Source organism: Paroedura picta, chromosome 11, assembly GCF_049243985.1.
Source record: "Paroedura picta isolate Pp20150507F chromosome 11, Ppicta_v3.0, whole genome shotgun sequence".
Taxonomy (NCBI): Eukaryota; Metazoa; Chordata; class Lepidosauria; order Squamata; family Gekkonidae; genus Paroedura; species Paroedura picta.
The window spans coordinates 57622836-57643944 of NC_135379.1; the positions used below are offsets into that span (position 1 = coordinate 57622836).

At 44.9% G+C, this 21109-nt stretch overlaps 1 protein-coding gene across 3 annotated transcripts in view; it reads right to left on the reverse strand.

The window, feature by feature from the left end:
* The window catches only part of TPK1 (thiamin pyrophosphokinase 1), a 293388-nt gene that overhangs the window by 242613 nt on the left and 29666 nt on the right, over positions 1 to 21109 (reverse strand). For all 3 annotated transcript variants that reach the window (XM_077303441.1, XM_077303442.1, XM_077303440.1), the window contains one exon: positions 5942 to 6016. In XM_077303441.1, the coding sequence (XP_077159556.1) occupies positions 5942 to 6016 (75 nt within the window). The remainder of the gene's footprint in view (positions 1 to 5941; positions 6017 to 21109) is intronic.

Below are 21109 nucleotides of genomic sequence, written 5' to 3' on the forward strand. Positions count from 1 at the left end.
CCATAGTGGTTACAGATGAGCTTTCCAGAGCCATGTCCTCAGATATGTGAAGGGAAAATCAGACTGGAGACTCTTCTTAGGGGAAGATTACATGGCAACCAATTCCTCCCAGTTTTGCGTCATTTCCCTTCTTGTGTGAATTAGGCCACATTCACCGAAATGCCCCTCTGCCCTAATACACATGGGGTAGTCACAGTACACAGGTGTCCACCCTGTTCCTTCTTTTCCATTTTTTCAGTGTTGATAAAATGTTATGTGCCCACATGCTTCTTTCATGGTTGTTCCTTAGAAGAACGGATTTTTGTACCCTATTGCAAAGGAGTCTCAAAGCGGTTTACAAACACCTTTTCCAGTCGTCTCTCTACAACAGTCAACCTGTGAGGTATGTGGGGTTGTGAGAGATCTGAGAGAACTGGGAATGGCCCCCAGTGACTCATCAGCCCTCATGTGTCTCAAAGCATTTTCCAATCGTCTGCCCTTTCTCTACCCATAGCAGATTCCCCATGAGGGAGGTGGGGTAGCAAGCCTCACAGGGAAGCTGGCAACCCTAAGAGGAAGACTCTCTGTGCACAGCAGTCTTGACCTTAGTAAGGTTTTTTATACTGTGTTTTTATTTGCCAGGCCAAGGTTATTTGCCAGGCCAATAAGACATTACAGTTACCATGTATCTCCAGACATTTACTTGTTCTCTATTTAAAGTTTCAGGCTGTAAATATTTATTTAGAACTTCCTGCACTTTCCAAGCTCATAGGACTGATGCTGGTCTGCCTGTCTGCGCCCCAGAATACAAACAGTTGCTGGTAAGGGCTGGCCATAACCCATAGGCCAGGAGGGACACTCCTGCACCACTCCCTCCCAACTGCTGGCAAAAATGTCTCCTCTGAAGGCTGGACTCTGAGGCATTGTATGATTTTGAAGTCCCACCTCCAAACCTCCAGGAATATTTCCAACCCAGGGGTAGCCAACCTCCAGGTGGGGCCTGGAGAAATCCTGGAATTACAGCTCACCTGCAGAGTATAAAGATCAGCTTCCCAGGCAGAAAGGACTACTTTGGACAGGGTTGTGGTGGAGAAGAAATATTTAAGGCCTCCCACACAGGTTGTTGTTGAATTGAAAGACTTGAGGTCTACTGCACAGGGTTGTTGTGCAGATGAAACAGGAGTCAAAAGAGCCAGTTTCTTCTGCAGAATAATGCTGTGCAGTGACTTCAAATCTGCAGAGAGTTGCAAAGAAGAAAGACACATGGCTTGGCTGTGTCTAACCTTCGGGCAGAGCAGTATTTTAAGTGAGAAGGGGCTTTTCTGTGGCCTCCCTGTCAGGCAACTGTTTGGCAGAAGGGGAACGTTTCCCCCCCCCCCTCAAAAGGAAGGCCCTCAGGCTCCCCTGCATTGCTCTCTAAAGGAAAATGCCTCCCTCCCCTCAGTTAGGGCCTCTCAGAGCCCCTCTCAGCATGCCTGAAGGGGGGGAAGGGGAGCACTCTGCAGCCTCCGGCCAGCTCTGTCAGGGTTCTGAGGCAATTTGCTGTTAGACATGACAGTTTGGACAGCCTTGGGGTGAAAAGGGCTGGCGCAGCCTCTGTTCTCATCCCCCTTGGCAGCCCTGCTGACCTCCTCTCCCTGCAGTGGTCAGGAGCAGACTGGCAGCCAGACTGGACTGGGTGAATGGAACTTTGGTCTGTCCTGGTGAGGGGCCAATGGGGAAGGCACTTCGCACACCTCCCCATTGGCCGCTTGGCCCTTGAGTGGCCTGTGAGTGGCACTTGGAGGGGCGAATCAGGAGCCGCTTTGCGGCTCCTGATTTGCCCCTCTGGGTTTTTATCATGGACAGAGCCCTCCCTAACTCCTCCCCAATAGCCCTTAGGGCTTTATTTAACCGCAGGGGCGGTTAAAGATTGTGTTACCTGTCCTACAGCACACTGGAGGTCAAGTAACCTGTGGATATGGAATTTTCAAAAGCACTTACAGAGGTAGAGGAAGTTAAAACAGACAGTGGCAGGATGCTGCACATTTTAATGCTATACTATGGGGCTGATTCCAATGTAAGCCCCATCCTCATGTGGAAATGACTACAAACTGTTTTTACACAGCAACTGGTCTAAGCAAGATAGATTCAGGTCATCCTCCATACAAAAATGGGGGACATCAACGAAGTTGCTTTATTGCAAAGGAATTTCAAAAACAGACTGGAATGAGAGGTTGCTGAATTACAAGTTATTACCATGCTCCAGACAATTGAAACCCCTGGTCTTAACAGAGATATTGGCTTCTAATCAGACTACACATGTTAAGTCACTCAATTCTCACTTATACTCCAAAATTAAACGTTGTTGGTCTCAAAGGTGCCCCTGGACTCAGACTTGGTTCTGGTCTAGGCAAAGGTCCGTAAGGTTTCAAAATCTTTTGCTAAGTGGACACCTCCCATTGCACTCTGAGTTTCCTTGCCAGCATCAACAATGACCAAGAAGGTAGGGAGCGAGCCTGGAGACACTCCACACTACTGGGGGTATACTTGGGGAGCAGCATTGATCTCTTGCAGCTCTGCACAGAGAGATCCAATTCTTACGGGACCAAGGAAAAGCTTGAAGAATACGGTTAAAAGCAATTCATAGATTATCTCCATAAAGACTAAGAGCTAAAACATCACATAAGAAGGCCTTTATACCTTTATACCGCCAAGCATTACAGCCAGTGTCCTACTCTGAAAAGGGAATGGAAGGACTATACCTGTAGGGTTGGATCCCGCCATCCCATCCTGCTCGTGGAAGCACAAGATGCTTTCCCCAAATGTTTAGCAGCAAGACAAGTCGCCTTTGCCTTAGTAGTCAGCGCTTCTGTTTACCAGAACAAGTCCACGGGATCCATCCCCAACTGCTACAGATTCCATCAGCCGTTTTTTATCTGGAGAAATGTTTGCATCTCTATAAAATTATTCTGTTCAACGGAACATGGTTTTGGAAGGTCAGTTTCCAAGACAGATGAAAATACGCTATTTGAAATGTCAATTTCTTCCTGACCTGGCCCAGCCCAATTTTTGCACCAGTCACACTCAAAATCCCTTCAGCCACCTGCTCCAAAAAATCCTTGACACAGACCGAACACACACTATCAATCACTTCCCCTTTTAACTATAGAAGTCTCCTAATGAGAGCTGTGTTGCAGTTAAGCTGTGGAAAGCTCCACATTGGCCTCCACTTTTAAAAAAATGTATATTTTTGCTGTAATGATCTATTAGGCTTTCTGCCACTACTTCAAAGCAAATCTCTGTTACTCTGAGCTAAAGATCAGCAGGGTTCAGAGCATCAAAGCATCCCAAAGAAAAACGGTAAATTATTCATTGTTTTCTCCTTGTTTCAAATGATATAGAATACTAATTCCCAATTCTTTAAGCAAACAATATTTTATTATTACAATTTCTCTGTGTGGCAGGAAATTAGGCTTAGAAACAGCATTACAGCGCTGTTTCTAAGTTTTAAAAAAGCAGTCTAGCAGTATAACGTTATAATCCAGGGTTATTGTTTGAAAGTAACATTCAGGATGCTGGGGGGAAGTGGAGGAGGTGATCAAGGGTGCAGAATTGTGGGATTAAGGGGTGCAACGAAAACAAAGGTGCAAGCAGGCACCGTTTTGCAAACCCCCCACATTTTTGGAAAATGGGAAGGGAGCAAAACATGATAGGAAGTTGCCTCTGTTGGACTCTGTGCCGAAAGCATGTTGCCATTTCCATCCTGGGAAATGAGGGGAGGAAAGCCCAAATGCAGAAAGGCTAAATTCAACTTGCAACATCTAAAGGAGATCCAAAGCGAGGCTAAAACAAGGTATGTGCGGAAATGATCTTGCTCCATCCAGGTTAGTATTGTCTACTCAGAACAGCAAAGGTTCTCCAAAGGGTTAGGTGGTGACCTTTCATATCACCTGCCATTGCCTGAGTCTTTTAGCTGGTGATGCTAGGGACCGAACCGGGGACCTCCTTTACACCAAACAGGTTCTCTACCACTGACCCACAGCCCTTTCCCTCTAACTACTTGAAGTTCACAGAAGCGCTTCCAAGTAACCATGCATAGAACTCAACTGTGTCACAACCTCTAACCAAGGACCTTAAACTGAGATGGCCCTTTTTCTGGTCTTCTGATTAAAGAAAGTCAACTGAGAAACGATACCCACTAAAGATACAGGAGGCTGCATGTACGTACAACCAGTTCGACCAATGTGGGAAAATCTGTATCACATCCATAGTTCACCAAATGCTAAAGTAAGATTCATGTTAATGCAGTATCCATCTAACGGTATGCTATTCAGCTACAGAATAACATTTTATTTGTACTTTAATACATAAGATTAGTGCAATGAAAATAGCAGCAGACAGGTAGTTTCTGTCTTCATGTTCTTTCTTGCATGTGAGTTAACATAGGCGATACTTGATCTCTTGCAAACCTAGCAACATGCCAACATCCCAAGAGGTCAGCTAGTGGATTTGCATATCCAGGCCAACCAAACCAAATCCAGGCCAACCAAACCAATGTGGGAGACCTCTCCTCCTGCTCAGAGAGATGGTCCCCAACCGCCCTCTGCCCTCCTCTTGCCCTCCACTTCTTATACCCAGCTCTCTCAACCTCTCCTTGTAAGGCATGGATTCCAACCACTCAACCATCCTAGCTGCCCTTCTCTGGTCCTGCCCCAACTTGTCAAGATCCTTCTTGAACCGCAGCACCCAAAACTGGAGACAGTATACTGGATGCAGTATTTTCAAGGCAAGATGCTCAGATGTCGCTTGCCATTGCCTGCCTCGAGTCCTAACCAAGGCTGACCCCACATAGCTTCCAAAACCCAACGAGGTTGGGCTACCTTGGGCTACCCGTAGTATTTCCTGCGGAGGTGAAAGGGGCTCATTCCCGAACAACAGAGTGCAGGGATGCAAACCAGGCCTCGCCATTTTCTTGCTGTTTGAAAACAGCTCCAGGTTGATTTTTTTGGGGGGGAAGGGGGGGGGGAGGTTGCAACAAGCTCAGTTTTACTGTTTTGTTAATCACACTGAAAACCCTGCTGCAGTCCCGCTCTCAATTTTTGTCCGGCTATCGGAAACTCAATAAACAACTGCTGGAAAGAGGCTTTTGGCTCTACTCTGAAATACTGTAAGAATCTCGAAGGCGAGAGTTCCTACCCAGCATTGATTTTCCCATGGAAAGAGGAAACAGCTGCGAGCCTCCCATGACTTATATATATCCGAAGGCTCTGAGCGGTATGTTACTTATTCAAATCATATGAACCTCCAGGAGGGAAGGGGGGCAGAAAGGAGAGAAAGAAACCCGCTGTTGATGATAAAAGGTTACAAGCTCTCTTCTCTTGTAATTAAACCAGCGCACTTTGTTGGTAACCTTTCGGAAGCCCGTTTCCCCTAAATTTTAAGTGCGGCATTGATTCACTGCAGTTTATTACAAACTTGAGAATCTGGAGACACTGGGAGGTTTTTATTTCATCCACACAAATCCATCTCTCCCCACTCAGTCCATAAAGCGACCTCCTGATATAAGAAATGTAGCAGGGGTCTATATCAGGGCAGTTGCACGATCTCACCACAAGGGGCAACCATCAGCAAGATGGCAGACCTGTGTCTTGACTGTACCATTTCATGAGCCTTCCCATGACTGACACATGCGATATCCCCTTCATGCAGAAAGCTAAAGATTAAGGAGAAAGGATCTTGCCAAGCTTTCCCCCCGGCATGCTAGTTTTCTGTGTTTGGTGTTAGGGGCGGTAGGGAGGATATTCATGCATGCACGTTCTCACCTGCAGGGTGCAAAGGATATCATATAGATCCACCACAGGCATCACACAGTCTCATAATCCCAACAACCCCCTGAATATTAGCCAAAGCTGCTCCACAGAGAACAGACAGAAAGAACATCAGAGCCAGCAGAAATAAGCTAACCCAAAGCTTTTATTACCTCTGCTCCACAGATGATGAAAATGACCTCTGTCCAAAGGCTGATTAAGAATCAGAAGACAAACCGTCACAGTCTCTGTAAGAGAAATGGTGTCGATCATTAATTTTTGCTACTCGGGATTCTCTCATTACTCCATTCTGGCCTTTGGACAGGCCCAACCGTAGTTCTATGCAGATGACTACTTGTGGGGAGAACCAACACGTGAGAGGAGGATCGTCTCCATTGGTTCCACCCACAGTTCCAGGTGTTAATCAGCTCTATTGCATGGAACTTACATCCACATGGTTCTGTGTTTGCACACATTTCTGAAAAATGCAGGATATTACAGATCAGTTAGAGAGGGGCAGGACATGTGGGCATGATTTTGCTCCCATTTTCTTTTGACAGGTTGATTATTATTATTTATTGCATTAAGATTCCAGCTTTCTTCCATGGCAGAACACGAGGGAGCATGTTACTACACCTGTGGGCGCTTTTGAAATGTTGAGAACAGGTTGAGGGGGCCACGACAAAATGGCTCCCAGAGGGGTTGTACAGATCAGAAAATGGATGCCCGAAGGACTGGGCCCGACCACAGAAAATTGAGAGGCTCCTCAACATGTTAGGAAGTTTCAAGGTAAGCATTCTTCTCTGATAGGAGGAGCTTTTCAAAACAGGTACTCCCCACTGACACAAAGGAGATCTTCTGAAATGCCTCCCACTCTAATAAAGGGGAGCAAAGTCAGGATCCGCAGTCTGCTTGGAGAAGAGACCGTTTGGGGAAGAAACAAGAGGGCCAGGAAACACCCTGGTTTGGGCCAGGGCACCCTCAGGATTGAGGGATCACTGAACCTTTCTGTATATCGGGTATCCATGACGCCTCCTACCCAGACAGTGTCCATGGTCATATCTGCTTCACTTCTGCAAAGGTTGCTGGGTCAGGTGCCAAAGAACCATAGCCAGATAATCCCCCATGTCTTTACGGTGCTATTTTGATACATGTTATGAGAGAACTGCACTTTACGATATGCTGTATTTAATTCCCAGAAGCCAAGAAAAAAAGTATATTTTAATATAATTTACTAACCTGCTGACATTCGGCCTAAAACAAGGACACATGAGACTTCATTTCATGTAGTAATTTATCAGTGCACACAATCCAAATCACTGTAGATAATCCAAAACTAATTAATAAGATATATTAGATTTCCAGATCTTACATCTGTGATTGTTGCCAGCACGGTGACAGGAGAAGATGCAGGGAACTCCGGTCCAAAATACGGGTTTGCATTTGAGTTTACTTGAATCGAAAATATACCTGAAAAACACTTATATCAGTGTTTTTCAGGTATATTTCAGCTTTCCAAATGTATTTTTAGGAGAATCAGGGAGAAATCCCTGAAAAAAATATTTGAGAATTACTGGCAAAACCAGGGTGCCCAGCAGAATCCCTGCAGAACTAGTGGTGAGTGTTCTCCCCATGTGACCAGCTCCTTGGCAGCCTCTGTTGGGCAATTCAGTTTAAACTGGGCTGCCCACTGCAAAACCTATGGGGAGATTGGCTCCTGGGCAGGCTCTGTTGGGTAGTCCAAGCTAAATGAGGCTACCTAGAAAAACTCCAGGCTACCCAGAAAAACTCCACAGGAATAGAGAGCTTTAAAAAGATAATTCAACAGATTAATGGAGGATAGGTCTGTTAGTAGTTACTAGCCATGGGTTTCAAAGACAACTTTCATATTAAGGGGCAATTTCTCAGCCTCAGTGCCAGGAGGCAAAATCTTGAGAAGGTTTCAGGTGCCATGACCTGTCGTTGGACCTCCAGAGGAACTGATAAGCCATTGTGTGAGACAAGATGGTAGACTACATGGACCACTAGTCTGACTTAGCAGGGCTCTTATGTTTATTAGTATCTTTCCACATGTGCTTTCCTTAGTTTTCTGGCATGCTATCAGTTAAGTTGATTCCTAGACTAATGCAGAGCGGAGTTTTGATGACTTAAAAAATAATTATTGCATTATTAGATTCTTAGAAATGCTGTTCCACATGAAGGACCAAATCAGGTTTTCTCAACCAGGGTCCTGTGAAACCCTGCGGATTCTTCATGGCCTGAATGGATGAGTTAATTGTTTATATAGATATAGATATAGATATAGATATAGATATGATAATATATGGTCATGTTGATCTGCTGTCTCCTCCCAAAATTGCCAATGATAGACCTGGAGGGGATGGGAAGGGGAGAGGCCCCAGGTAGGTGTGTGCACAGCTCAGCTTCCCGCCACATTCTGCATTTCTGGGGTTTCTTAAAGCTTAAAGAACATCACAGGGGTTTCTCAATGGTAAAAAAGTCAAGAAAGGCGGGACCAGATAAACAAGCTGAGCTAAGAGGTCTCAGGGCATGGATTAGACCGTGGTGTCAAAAGGAGGGATTCTGTTGTGTTAGGGACTAGAAAACGTTTTGAAACAATCCAAGCTTGTACAGAAAGATGGGATTCACCTGAACTGCGATGGAACCAGACCATCAGTGTTCCGCATTAAGTAGTCTGCACAGTATCATTAAACAGTGCCTAGGGGGAAAGCCAATAGGAGGGAAGAAGGCTCTGGTTCAAGAAAACTCATTCCTTGTGAGTTATGGTGACAATTTGTCAGGTTGTAAAATAATGTTGTACTTGGAAAGCACCATTATCTCTTTGACCAAAGCTCCGAGGCGATCTAAGGGTGAAAGAAGAAATCAGAGGCTACTAAATGAGACAATATTGTACCAACAGGGTCTTCAATTACTTCCACATTGATCTGGCAAGTATCTTCTCCAATCGTTGTTAAGAGATTAAATGTCTAGACTTGGTAGATGACTGTGCCCTGGAACAGTTAAATCCTGTTCACAAGTTACAGTGAATACATGTCCAGTCTGTGTACACTTGAATTGTCTTTAAACATTCATCCAGTAATTCTCAGGGCCATTCCACACATCTAAGAACATAGCATTAAGCTAGCGCAATTGCTTAACGCTATTAAAAATCAAGTTCCCTGCCATTTTTCAACTCCTCGCACTCTAGCTTTCTTCTCCCGCTTTCTCCTGCTTCCTGGCATTCCACCCAGCTGATTAAAATGGTGGAGGAGAGGGACTCATTATACCTGCGAGTTTCCCCACCTATCAATCATGACAGCTAGCCAATCACCTTTCTCCCTGTTTTAAAGGGAAAGCAATGCAAGCGATCTCTTTTATTTTAAATAAAAATTCTCCTTTCCTATGCATCTAATCATAGATGCATAGTACATATGAGAGCCAGTTTGGTGTAGTGGTTAGGAGTGTGGACTTCTAATCTGGCATGCCGGGTTTGATTCTGCGCTCCCCCCCATGCAACCAGCAGCTGACCTTGGGCTCGCCACGGCACTGATAAAACTGTCCTGACCGAGCAGTGATATCAGCACTCTCTCTCTCTTCCTGATATCTAGCCTATATCGTTGTACTTGTAATTTAAACCCATTAATGCACGTCCCCACTGATTTTTGAAAAGTATAGATCAGACAACTTCTGATCCAGGTAACTGAAACAGACTTTGGTCGCTACAAATACCTGAGGCATCAAAGGAAGATTAACTTTCACACTCTAAAGCAATTGGTTATTTTGATGTAATGTGAGAACAGCTATCGCTAGCTCTGCCTTGAAAAGCTTCTTGGAAACAGTAGGTAATTATCGCTTTAAACATTTATGAAGTAATTTGTAAAGCAATTTCACCTTCTTGAAACTTCTATGAATTCTGCTGAGACTACTTCCTTGAGGCAAGCACAGGACCTAAAGAGTTCTTCTGCTATATGGCAGAATTATTGTTCTGTTTGGTTTCTGTTTGTTTTGCAAGAATCTTGGTAGTCTATTGACATGCTTTCATGCATGCTCATGATCCCTGAACATTAAAGGCAGATACAATCTGGGCAAATGTTGAATAGAAGAAGATGAGCTTCTTTTGACGTGGTTCTCCAGATTAGTGGCTGCCACTCTTAACCACAACACCAAGCTGGCTCTCATTTTGCTTGAGAATATTAGAAGTTCTTGCTCATATACTCAAGGTCCATTTACTCTAGTGCAGTGGTCCCCAACCTTTTTATCACCAGGGACCACTCAACGCCGGGGACCACTCAGTGCCTTTTACTGAGGCCCGGTGGGGGGGGGGGGGTAGTTTACTCCTCTACTCTCAACCACTGCCCTAACGCTCTCTGATCGCTATGGTAATGTTTAAACATCCCTTCAAAATAAGATACAGACACGCCACAACAATGAACATAAGGAACATTTTATTTTCATGGAAATTTTAACTCATGACAATGACAAATCAATGGGAACCCTGAGCTTGTTTCTCTGCAACGAGATAGTCCCATCTGGGAGAAGGTGTCCTTCGGGGCCCACCTCCAATTAGTCGAAGGACCACATGTGGTCCGCAGGTTGGGGATCGCTACTCTAGTGCTTTAAACATGAACCCCAGAAGAAAATTAGGTAGTCCACAGCCAGTGGTCCAATGGTTGCCATGATTTACTTTGTCCACTCTGCTGTAGGATATACAATGCATGTTCTGGTCTTTCCTACATTGTACAGCAAGCTCCAGGTTCCTCTATTACAGCGCCATTCTATATTCATTGGAGGGAAAAGACAATCTGCTTTTAAAACGTGAACCTACCAAACAAATGAACGTCCCTTTTGCCCTCTGATCTTGGAGGAAAATGGAATCTGTTGGCTAAGTCCTCTCAGTATTTTTAAAATTTGCTAATTTAGGGATGGATCCCACTGATCCATTTTTCTAGCTGGAGGTGCTGTCCTCCAGCAGATGGTGCCTTTTCCAAGGAAGGTTCCTTCCACTAGAGGGCAGCACCTCTTCTCGTGGAATAGACTGTGGGATCCAATCTGATGGGTTGGATCCAATAATCCAGGGGTAGTCAAACTGCGGCCCTCCAGATGTCCATGGACTACAATTCCCACGAGCCCTCGTGGGAATTGTAGTCCATGGACATCTGGAGGGCCGCAGTTTGACTACCCCTGCAATAATCTTTTCTGCTGGTAAAAAAAGATTTTCTTCTTCAGCCATCAAAAAGGCTCTGCTAGAGATTATGAGATGTACAAAAACATACTGGAAGTCCTAGTCTGGTGTAGTGGTTAGTTGCAGCAGCTTCTAATCTGGCCAGCCAGGTTTGATTCCCCGCTCCTCCATATGCAGACAGCTGGGTGACCTTGTTCTGACAGCTGTTCTCACAGTAATATCAGGGCTCACTCAGCCCCACCTAACTCACAGGGTGTCCGTTGTGGGGAAAGGAAGGGAAGGGATCGTAAACAGCTTTGAGACTCCTTGTGGTCCAGGAAAACAGGGTATAATAACCAACTCTTCTTCTTCTACTCTACTACTTATCTCCTGGCTGAATCTGAAAATGTCCCGCTGTACCTCATATTTAGGTTTCGCTCCAAAGACAAAAGTTCTCAGGATGCTGTGTGTCAACAAGGATACCAAATTCCAAACCTCTACTCGGTCGTAAGAGGCAACAAAGCCTTCTGAACTGTGAAGATGCTTGAAGCGTAAGTCAAATGACGAGGCACATCTGTGAACGATGCCTTTTGTGGGGGGCTGTCTGTTTGGCCAAGCATATTCCTTCTTTTCCAGCAGCAATGAATTATCCACTGTGTTACGTGGGCTCTGTGGGGTCCAAGTAGATGAAACGCTCTCCTGTCAACTGATGCTTCACTGAATCCTGGCTGGGCTTCTTTAAAAATCCCCCTCCATCTAGAACAGGATGGCAGTTCTCTCTTTGCACATTTCACAAACAACAGGCCAGCGGCCATGTTCCTCTTTGGGCAGACATGTGAGAAATACAAGGCTGACCCGAAAAGAAGAGCACACCCCCTGCGTTCTTCATGCCACAAAGCTCATGCTAGCAGTGGCGCTTATTTATCCAGGCTGTCTTTCTGATGTCACGCCGGCCTGGGGTATTGATGGTGATAAATGGCTCTGAGGATTTGGGAATTTGTTTATTTGGGACAATTAGTCAAATGTCCTTTCAGTGGGGAGGTAACAATGCTACCTGAAGCACTAGTTAACCTGTTATGTATTCAATGTCATCCCTTTGTTCTTCCAGTCCTGACACTTGATAATTCTAGGCCTATTTCATACGCAGAGGAAAAGAGGTGGTAAAACTATTACAACCCTTACCCAGATGGTCCAGGGTAGTCTGATCTCATCAGATCTCAGAAGATAAGCAGGGTTGCCCCGCCCTGGCTAGTTTTTGGGGCGGAGAGAGTAGACAAAGAGAAATTTTTCTCCCTCTTCCAAGACAGAGTAATTTTATGTTTTTTACTGGCTGGTCTATGACCGTAAATAAAATTGATTGATTGACAGAGTGCCCAAGCTGAACAACTTTTCAGGAGATACAGCAATTGAGGAGAGGGGGTTGGGGTGCTGAGGACTGGTTGGGGGGTTGAGTGCTTGGTGTTTTTTTTTTTTGTAAACTTTATGTTGTAGGTCACTGCAAGCTGGCAGGCCTGGGAGCGGTGACCTAAAAATGGAACAATAAATAAATGAACGAATGAATGAATAAACAAATGAATACTCAAGGTCATCTAATGAAGCTGATGGGCAGTAGGTTCAGGACAGACAAAAGGAAATACTACTTTACACAGAGAGTGATTAAGATGTGGATGTAGTGATGGCCACAGGAATAAGCAGTTTTAGAAGGAAATTAGACAGATTTATGGAGGATAGAAGTATCTCAGTGGTTACTAGCCATGGTGAATGAGGGGAACCTCCACGTTCAGAGGTATGAACCCTCAGATTTACAAAGCCAGGAGGCAACATCAGGGGGATCTTTTTACGTGTAACAAGAATGCATCAGGCTGGCAGCTAAGTAGGAACCAGGAAGTAATGTTACCTGTGAAAACAAAGGGAAGTTGAACTAACAATACCATTTGGTGCAGTGGCAGGCAATCTCCATCAATGTATGCCATGTGGAGCTGTGCCAAATCATTTTAATCAGCAGACCCAGGTCCAGTTCTCCCTGAAGGGTGTGAGACAAACCTCACAGGCAGTGGCAGTACCAGCTTCCACAGTATCTGGCCACGAACAAGTCACATTGTTCGCCAACCACCCCATTGTGTTGCCAACACAACGACATATTTGCCAGTCATCATTACGGGATTTGAGATATGGACCCCAAAGACAGTCTGTCCTTGATTCCGTGGTGCTTGTTCTAAACTAGGCCAGAGACCTGTTCAGAAAAGAAGGAGAAGAGCTGGGTTTTTTTACCTTGCTTTTTACTACCTGAGGGAGTCTCAGAGCAGCTTAGAATCACCTTCCCCTTCCTTTCCCCACCACAGACTCCCTGTGAGGGAGGTGGGGCTGAGAGTACTGTGACTAGCCCAAGGTCACCCACCTGCGGAATGTGAAGGAGGAGTGGGGAATCCAAACCTGGCTCTCCAGATTAGAGGCCATCGTTCTTAACCACGACACTAAGCTGGCTCTTTTTTTGTCCCGCGGAAAAATAAGTTCCCCTTCACACTCTTCTTCCTCATCCATTCCCTTCTCACAGAAGCTGAGCTGGGGAATTCCCAGATCCTTAGCAGGTTTCACATCACAGGCTAAGAAGGACCCTGTGGGTAAAAACAGAAACATAATCTTCCAGTTCTGTTGATCATCTGCTCCCAACAGGTTGCCATCTCTGGACTGGAAAACGCTTGAAGATTTGGGGGCAGAGCCTGGACGAGGGTGGAGTCTGGGCAGGGGGAGAATGTGATCTCATAGAGCCCACTTTACAAAGTGGCCACTTCTCCAGGGGAAGTGGTCTCCGTAGCCTGGAGATAAACTATAATTCTGGGAGATCTCCAGGCCCGACCTGGAGTTGAGAAGCCGACACCTACCCTGCCCTTATGCACACCATATGAAGAAAAAAAACCAGGTGAACAATGCCAGTGCTGGCAAACTCTGCACCTGCTCCTCTCCCCGCAAACCCCTATTTATTCAGAATCTTTTACATTCTCGGACAGCCAAGTAAAAAGAAACGACAGGCATCAAAACAACCAACGCAGCAGCGCTGAGTCACCCTTGATCGGAGGATTTAAAAAAGGAAATCCCATTTAATGAAAAGAAAAAGCGGAATGGCATTTAAAACTTAATACCTGTCAGGCCTAATAACAAATGTCAGCTCCCTTTTTTAAAAGTCTGATTTTTTTCTCCATCATCCCATGCAAGGCGATATGCAGGAGGAGCCATTTTTAATCAAATGGGTGCAACTCACGGCAGCTCGACTGTCCCGGGAGTCTACTGGCTGTGCTAATGGAAAATGAAAATACATATGCCTGGCGGCAGAACAATAAACGCCATAAAAATCAATGAAGGGAAGAGAAACTCCGGGCACTTAATACTGTCAGTGTCTTTGTTGTTCATCATGCTTGGGTGGAACGGTGTTCCTTCGGTTATAAATTCCTCATCTGGCACTTAAGCTCACGGATAACAAACACTTGCTCTTATTCTTTGGGCTGTTTTCATATTAACGTGTCCAATGCCAAAGAAACTAAAGCAAAAACCTGAACGGAAGCGGCAGTTAAAGTTTCAGAGGCAAAGATTCCCAGCATGGCATATTTATTCACTTATCAGTCTATTTATTTAGATTTGTATTTATGGCCTGTCCGATCCTGAAGGTTCGAGGCAGGCAATAAAGGCAAAAATAAAAAATAAACCACTCCAGAGCAGGAAAAAATATATATAATAGAAGCACATAACTTTCCCCTGTGTTCTCTCAGTTAACCCCTTAGTCTCAAAAGCCAGTTTCAATTGTTATATTGTCATAAGGAGAAAACCAACTTTGAGTGAAGAAGCGCACATGTAACCACTTTGTGAGTATTACTCTAAAAACTGACTGTCCAGGATAGGCTTTCTCAACTTTTCCAGTTCTTCTATCTTTCAGAAATGCCAGAAGTGGCACGATCATGCAGAATATGGTTGGGAAGTACAGCTGTGAACACACCCACCTGGGGCCCCTCCTCTTCCCATTATCTCTGGCACCATCATTGGCCATTTTGGGAGAGGGGGCATGCCAACATGACCATATATGGTCATATCCCCCAATAAATGTTTAAAATAATATAAACTCTCACCCATGTGGGAAATCCTTCCAGGACCGTCAAGGAACCCCAGGGTTTCACTAAATCCTAGTTGAGAAAGCCTGGTCCAGAACGCTCCTGGGTTTCTACCAGGGAGAGGCTGTGGTTCATTGGAAGAGTCTCTGCTTGGCACACGAAAGGTCCCAGATTCAATCTCTGGCATCTCCAGTTAAGAGGACTAGGTAGGAAGTAATGTGAAGGGCCCTGATTTAGGACCCTGGAGAGCGGCTGCCAATCTGAGTAGGCAATACTGGTCTTGATGTAACAAAGGTCCAATTCAGTAGAAGGGAAATTCATGTGACTCACATGCACCACTCTGGTCATGGAAGGAGGTAAATTCCGAGTTGTACTTCATCCCGAGAAGCTTGCCTACTCTACAACAGGCTTCTCAGCCAAGGAGAGGCAGTGTAGAGTAACAGTCTTGCACACACACAGCTCCAGGAGCAATCCCTAGCATGTCCTACTGAAAGGATCAAGTGACAAGGAGGACTCCTGCCTGAGACCTTGGAGAGCCCTTGCCAGAAAGACAGGACAATGTCGACTTTGACAGACCCATACTTTGACTCCATGTAAGGGAGCTTCATGTCTTCAGAAAGAAGCCGCACTCAGCTGAGCACAAATATGGCCATTTGTCAAAGTTGCGTCTGGTTTTACATGCAACACAGAGTTCTGCTCTGGCCACTCCCAGGAATGGCATTGAGATGTGGTAAAACAAACCATGTTCGCTTGCCGATAGTCTTCAGGCATGACTCGCTTCCGGACTCTTTTACTTCCCCAGGTACAATCTCCCTACCTTCATCAGTCTTCGGCGCTGGCCTGTCAAGTTTCTCCTCCTCCTAATTTACTTGGCCTGCCTCCCTTGTTTTCCCATCTCTAAGCATTACGGATTCTTCCCCTACAGATGGGGCGATCTGGTTGTCACGCCGCTTGTCTTTCTTGTGACCTTGTCCTCATTTCTTCTGTGTCTCACTGGGCAATTCTGGTCAGACATCCTTGGCTCCGATTCCCTTTCCCCCTTTTCCCAAAGGCTGTCCGCAATGGCTTCCAGCCCTCATTGACTTCAAAGGGGATGATTAATGACAGTTACAATGGGTGCATTCAAATAACATACCATGGCTAATACGAGCTGATCCCTGCAATTACAACGGGGCTGGAACATGGAGGATAATGTTCTGTACAGTCACTTACCCTTGAACACACTTCAATTAACCAGCTAATCGCAACACGACATGGGACAGTGGCTTTGCTACTCTGCCAGCCACGGCACCATAGCCAGACGAAGATTTGGAAATAAGCAAATGGAGATGTCAGAGAAAGAGCATTATTTGCAATCCCCCGTTTGGTTTTCCAAAGATGAGTGTTAATGATCAGAACATGCTTTTTTTTTTAATTTAGAAAAGAGCATCTCTAAAAACAATTCTGCCAACCCCAAAGTTCTGATCTCCGTGTCAAACAACTTTCAGATTATTTGAAACTATTAAAATATTATAAGACTAGGGGCAAAGCCCATTGTATCTAGAAACACAACAGGCGCTAGAGCTTGGCGGTGGGAAGAGGAAGGGGAAGAGTTGTCCAGTCTGTAAGGGCATGGGGTTGAATGTGTGTGTTGCGTGGGAGGTTGTGGTGGTGTGGAGATAAATGAGGGCATGGGTGTGGAGATATGGGTATCAAGAACCTGTGGTGTGGAATGTTTGTTGATTGTGGGAGAGGACCGACCTTTGGAAATGGTGGCATAGTGGTTACAGATGAGCTTTCCAGAGCCATGTCCTCAGATATGTGAAGGGAAAATCAGACTGGAGACTCTTCTTAAGGGAAGATTGCAAGGCAACCAATTCCTCCCAGTTCTGCATCATTTCCCTTCTTGTGTGAATTAGGCCACAGACTCCAAAATATCCAAAATACAAACAGTTGCTGGTAAGGGTTAGCCAAAGCCCATAGCCCAGGAGAGACACACCCACCCCAATTGCAGTCTGCAAGCCTCTACTATCATCTCTAGATTGCTGCTCATCTCTAGATTATAATGATCAGCACTGAAGCCAAAAATGGCCACTTTGGAGGCCGGACTCTGAGGCATTGTCCGATTTTGAAGTCCCATTTCCAAACCTCCAGTAATATTTCCAACGCAGGGTTAGCCAGCCTCCAGGTAGGGCCTGGAGAGCTCCTCGGATTACAGCTCATCTGCAGAGTGTAAAGATCAGCTTCCCGGCAGAAAGGGCTGCTTTGGGGTTTGGACAGGGTTGTGGAGAAGAAATATTTAAGGCTCCCACACAGGTTGTTGTTGAGTTGAAACACTTGAGGCCTACTGCACAGGGTTGTTGTGCAGATGAAACAGGAGACAAAAGAACCTTTGCAACAGCATCCAGTTTCATCTGCACAACAACCCTTTGCAGTAGGCCTCAAATCTGCAGAGAGTTGCTTGGCTGCCTTTTCCCCCCAGCAGCGAGGCTGACCAGAGCAGAATTTCAAGCGAGAAGGTCCTTTTTTATGGCCTCCCTATCAGCCAACTGTTTGGCAGAAGCGGAAATCCCCCCCCCCCCAAAGGAAAACATACCCATGCCCACAGACTCCTCTGCATTGCTCTTGGAAACGCCTCCCTCCTCTCAGTCAGGGGCAGTCAGAGGCTCCTTCACAGCAGGCTCTCCGCCCACCTACGGCTTAGCCTTTTATATTATACAGCGAAGCGAAGCTGTTCCAGATATTATAAGAAATTTGACAGGACCATTTGATAAAATATTGATTTTGGTACTACAAGGAAGGGAATCAGTGGTCTCATTTGCTGTCCCCTATTCCATACCCCTTGCCCTCTTTACAGGCTATAAAGCTTTGGTACTCATGCAAAATTCGTAATTGGCTTCTTTAAAAAGATGCCCTTCATGATATTGGTCCGAAAATTTCTCTGCAAATTAAACGAAGTTACCTAGCTGACTTTTCTAATGTTATATTAAGAGAGGCATTTACTAGTGCATGTTATCAAATGATGTTATGTATTTCACAGGGCAAATATCAAACAATGCCTCTTGAACAGCACCTTTACCCTTGTGATCTTGGTCAGGGGGAAGATATTGTGAACTGCGTCCTACCCTGCTCCTTCGAGACAAATTGCTGAATCAATTTCTTGTAAAATTTTCCAGTTCAGAAGATGAAGGTATTAATTTTTCTATTGCCTGATGCAATCCCTTTTGTTATCATCAAAGCGGCTAGTTTTATTTTTTATCAATAAATATAAGGAAGGAATTTTTATCTGCTAATTCTACAAGCATTTTAGCTAAACTGCAATTCCAAGTGGCATTTATTTCTTACCACCTTAGTTTTAACGTTTCTACAATTTTATCCTACTTATGTAAAAATGTTTTAACCCTTCTGTTGTGGCATATTGTTATATGTGGGTGGGTACGAGATTATGTTATGGCCTATAAAAATAAACTTGAACTTTGACTGTTAGATCCCAAGGATGGTCAACTTTCTTTCACCCAGTGTGCCACTCCAGCAGGCTCTACAGGGGCTCATGGGAATTGTAGTCCACAGACATCTGGAGGGCCACAGTTTGACTACCCCTGCAGCCCACAAGAAGGGCCCTAGCCCTTGCAGTGTCTTTGCCCACACTCAATTAGCAGCCTTAAAGTGCTAAAAGAGATTTCAAGCCAGCTCTTTCCAGATTTGCTAATCTATTAAGGAACCCCTTCTTATCCTCCACAGAACCCTAACAAACTTGCAGAAGTTCCTAAGTGCTCAAGAATCGTTTCAGGACCCGAAATGCAAAAAGTCACATCATTTCAGCTTTTGATTTGGGTTCTCAAATCTGCCTGACAAAATGCTGATCCATGGGGAGAAGGCTCTCTGCTGATCAGCGGAGGGCAACAAATTTGGGGTCAATTTGGCTTTACCAAATCAAGCTAAACCTAAATCCCTGGACCAAAACTGGGATTTGGGTGATTCAGGCTATCAATTCAATCAGAACCCCAAATAACACATTTTTTTTCACATCCCTAGAGAGGACCCCTTGTTGAGGACTTCCCTTGTTGAGGACTTCCTGGAGAGGATGCTTGGTTGGAGCAAATTACTAATCTTGCAGTGCTGGCAAAATTATCTCATTTGGGAAACCGATGGCCATTACAAGAATATCCTGAGTGTTCCCCCTCCCCTCTCCAGAACATACTGGTAATCAGTTAACTATAAGGTATACTGAACATTGTTCTCTATAACTTATTACATTTCTATTTCTGTATCCATCTTCTATTTTTGAAAATAAAAAATTCTATTCATAAACAAAAAGAATGTCCACTTGACCCTTCGGAGATACCAGCCAGGTCTGTTGGGTATCACAGCTACTCCTTGCACACCCTAGAACAGGGGTAGTCAAACTGCGGGCCTCCAGATGTCCATGGATTACAATTCCCAGGAGCCCCTGCCAGCATTCGCTGGCAGGGGCTCATGGGAATTGTAATCCATGGACATCTGGAGGGCCGCAGTTTGACTACCCCTGCCCTAGAAGGGCACTTCTCTTGTGCCTATGTCTTATGGGGTAAAGCGAAAACTGTCTTTTAAGGGAATTCATCTGCCATTTCATATTGTTTCAAACCAAACAAGTCTTTACACAGATTGTCTTATGTCATTGGACAGGTCGTTACGTTTTTCTTGCTATCTTGTAATGCTGCATACTTATTACTAACACATAAAAAAGGGTGGGGGGGTCTACTGATCTACTGAGGGTCTACTGAGGGGGTGGGGGGGTCTACTGAGCCAGTTTGGTGTAGTGGTTAGGAGTGCGGACTTCTAATCTGGCATGCCAGGCTCGATTCTGCGCTCCCCCACATGCAACCAGCTGGGTGACCTTGGGCTCGCCACGGCACTGATAAAACTGTTCTGACTGGGCAGTAATATCAGCGCTCTCTCAGCCTCACCCACCCCACAGGGTGTCTGTTGTGTGGAGAGGAATGGGAAGGCAACTGTAAGCCACTTTGAGCCTCCTTCGGGTAGGGAAAAGCGGCATATAAGAACCAACTCTTCTTCTTCTATGCAGTGGCCACACTCTCAAAGCAAACGTCATTTTTGGCACCCGTGACTCAGTCTGGCTGTTTATGCGCTAACACATCTTTCTCTCCCTGCCCCCGCGTTCTGAGGAAGTAAATCAATGCGCTGAATTTGAAAGGAGAAACAAATTAACATAATTCTCAGCAGAGAGATATGTGTGGGATGCATTTAGCCCCGAAATGATGCTAAGCAGTTAAATTAGAAACGTTGCGCACCTGTGGCTAAAATCAATGGATTAACGCAAATATAAAAGTGAAGGAAGACTGCCAAAAATGGTTTGCTCATACTTCTTGTCAGGTTCCCAAGCAAGCAGACTTTATGCTCTGGACACTAAGTATTATGCAGTCCAGGAAAACCTTTTCCAGGTTCTTTTGTTTTAAACCAGGGGTGGTCAAACTGTGGCCCTCCAGATGTCCATGGACTACAATTCCCATGATCCATGCTGGCAGGGGATCATGGGAATTGTAGTCCATGGACATCTGGAGGGCCACAATTTGACCCCCCCTGGTTTAAACAAATAAATCTGTACGTTCATTGGCCGAGCCCGCATTCTTCTGAACTATTACATTTGTTCTTGCAGACACGCAGATGAATCATTTCATCCAATTACCTCACTTTGACTCAAAAAAAAAAATCTGGCAATTTCAGCATTAAAAAAAAAGTGATTAAAATGCCTCATTGGGCACCAAATGCTACTGTAATAAAAAACAAATGTTGGGAACCTGAAATGTTTCCATTATATTCATTTCAGATCGAAATGTCATGAATTTCAAATCTTTGGAAATTCAGGAGCTTAAATCGTTTCCTTCTGCAAAACGACATTGCTTTGAATGACCAAGAATTAAAGCCACTCAAAAAAATAGCAGCTCTTCTGAACGAAAGAGCAGCCAAGAGTATTGCAAGTTTATTAATACATACATACAAATAAGCCTAAAGAAGCATAGCACAGTTAGAAACATGCTATGTTGGGTATTCCAAGTTAAATGTGATCCGTTAAAAGCTATACCTCTGAGCTCCTAAGGGGT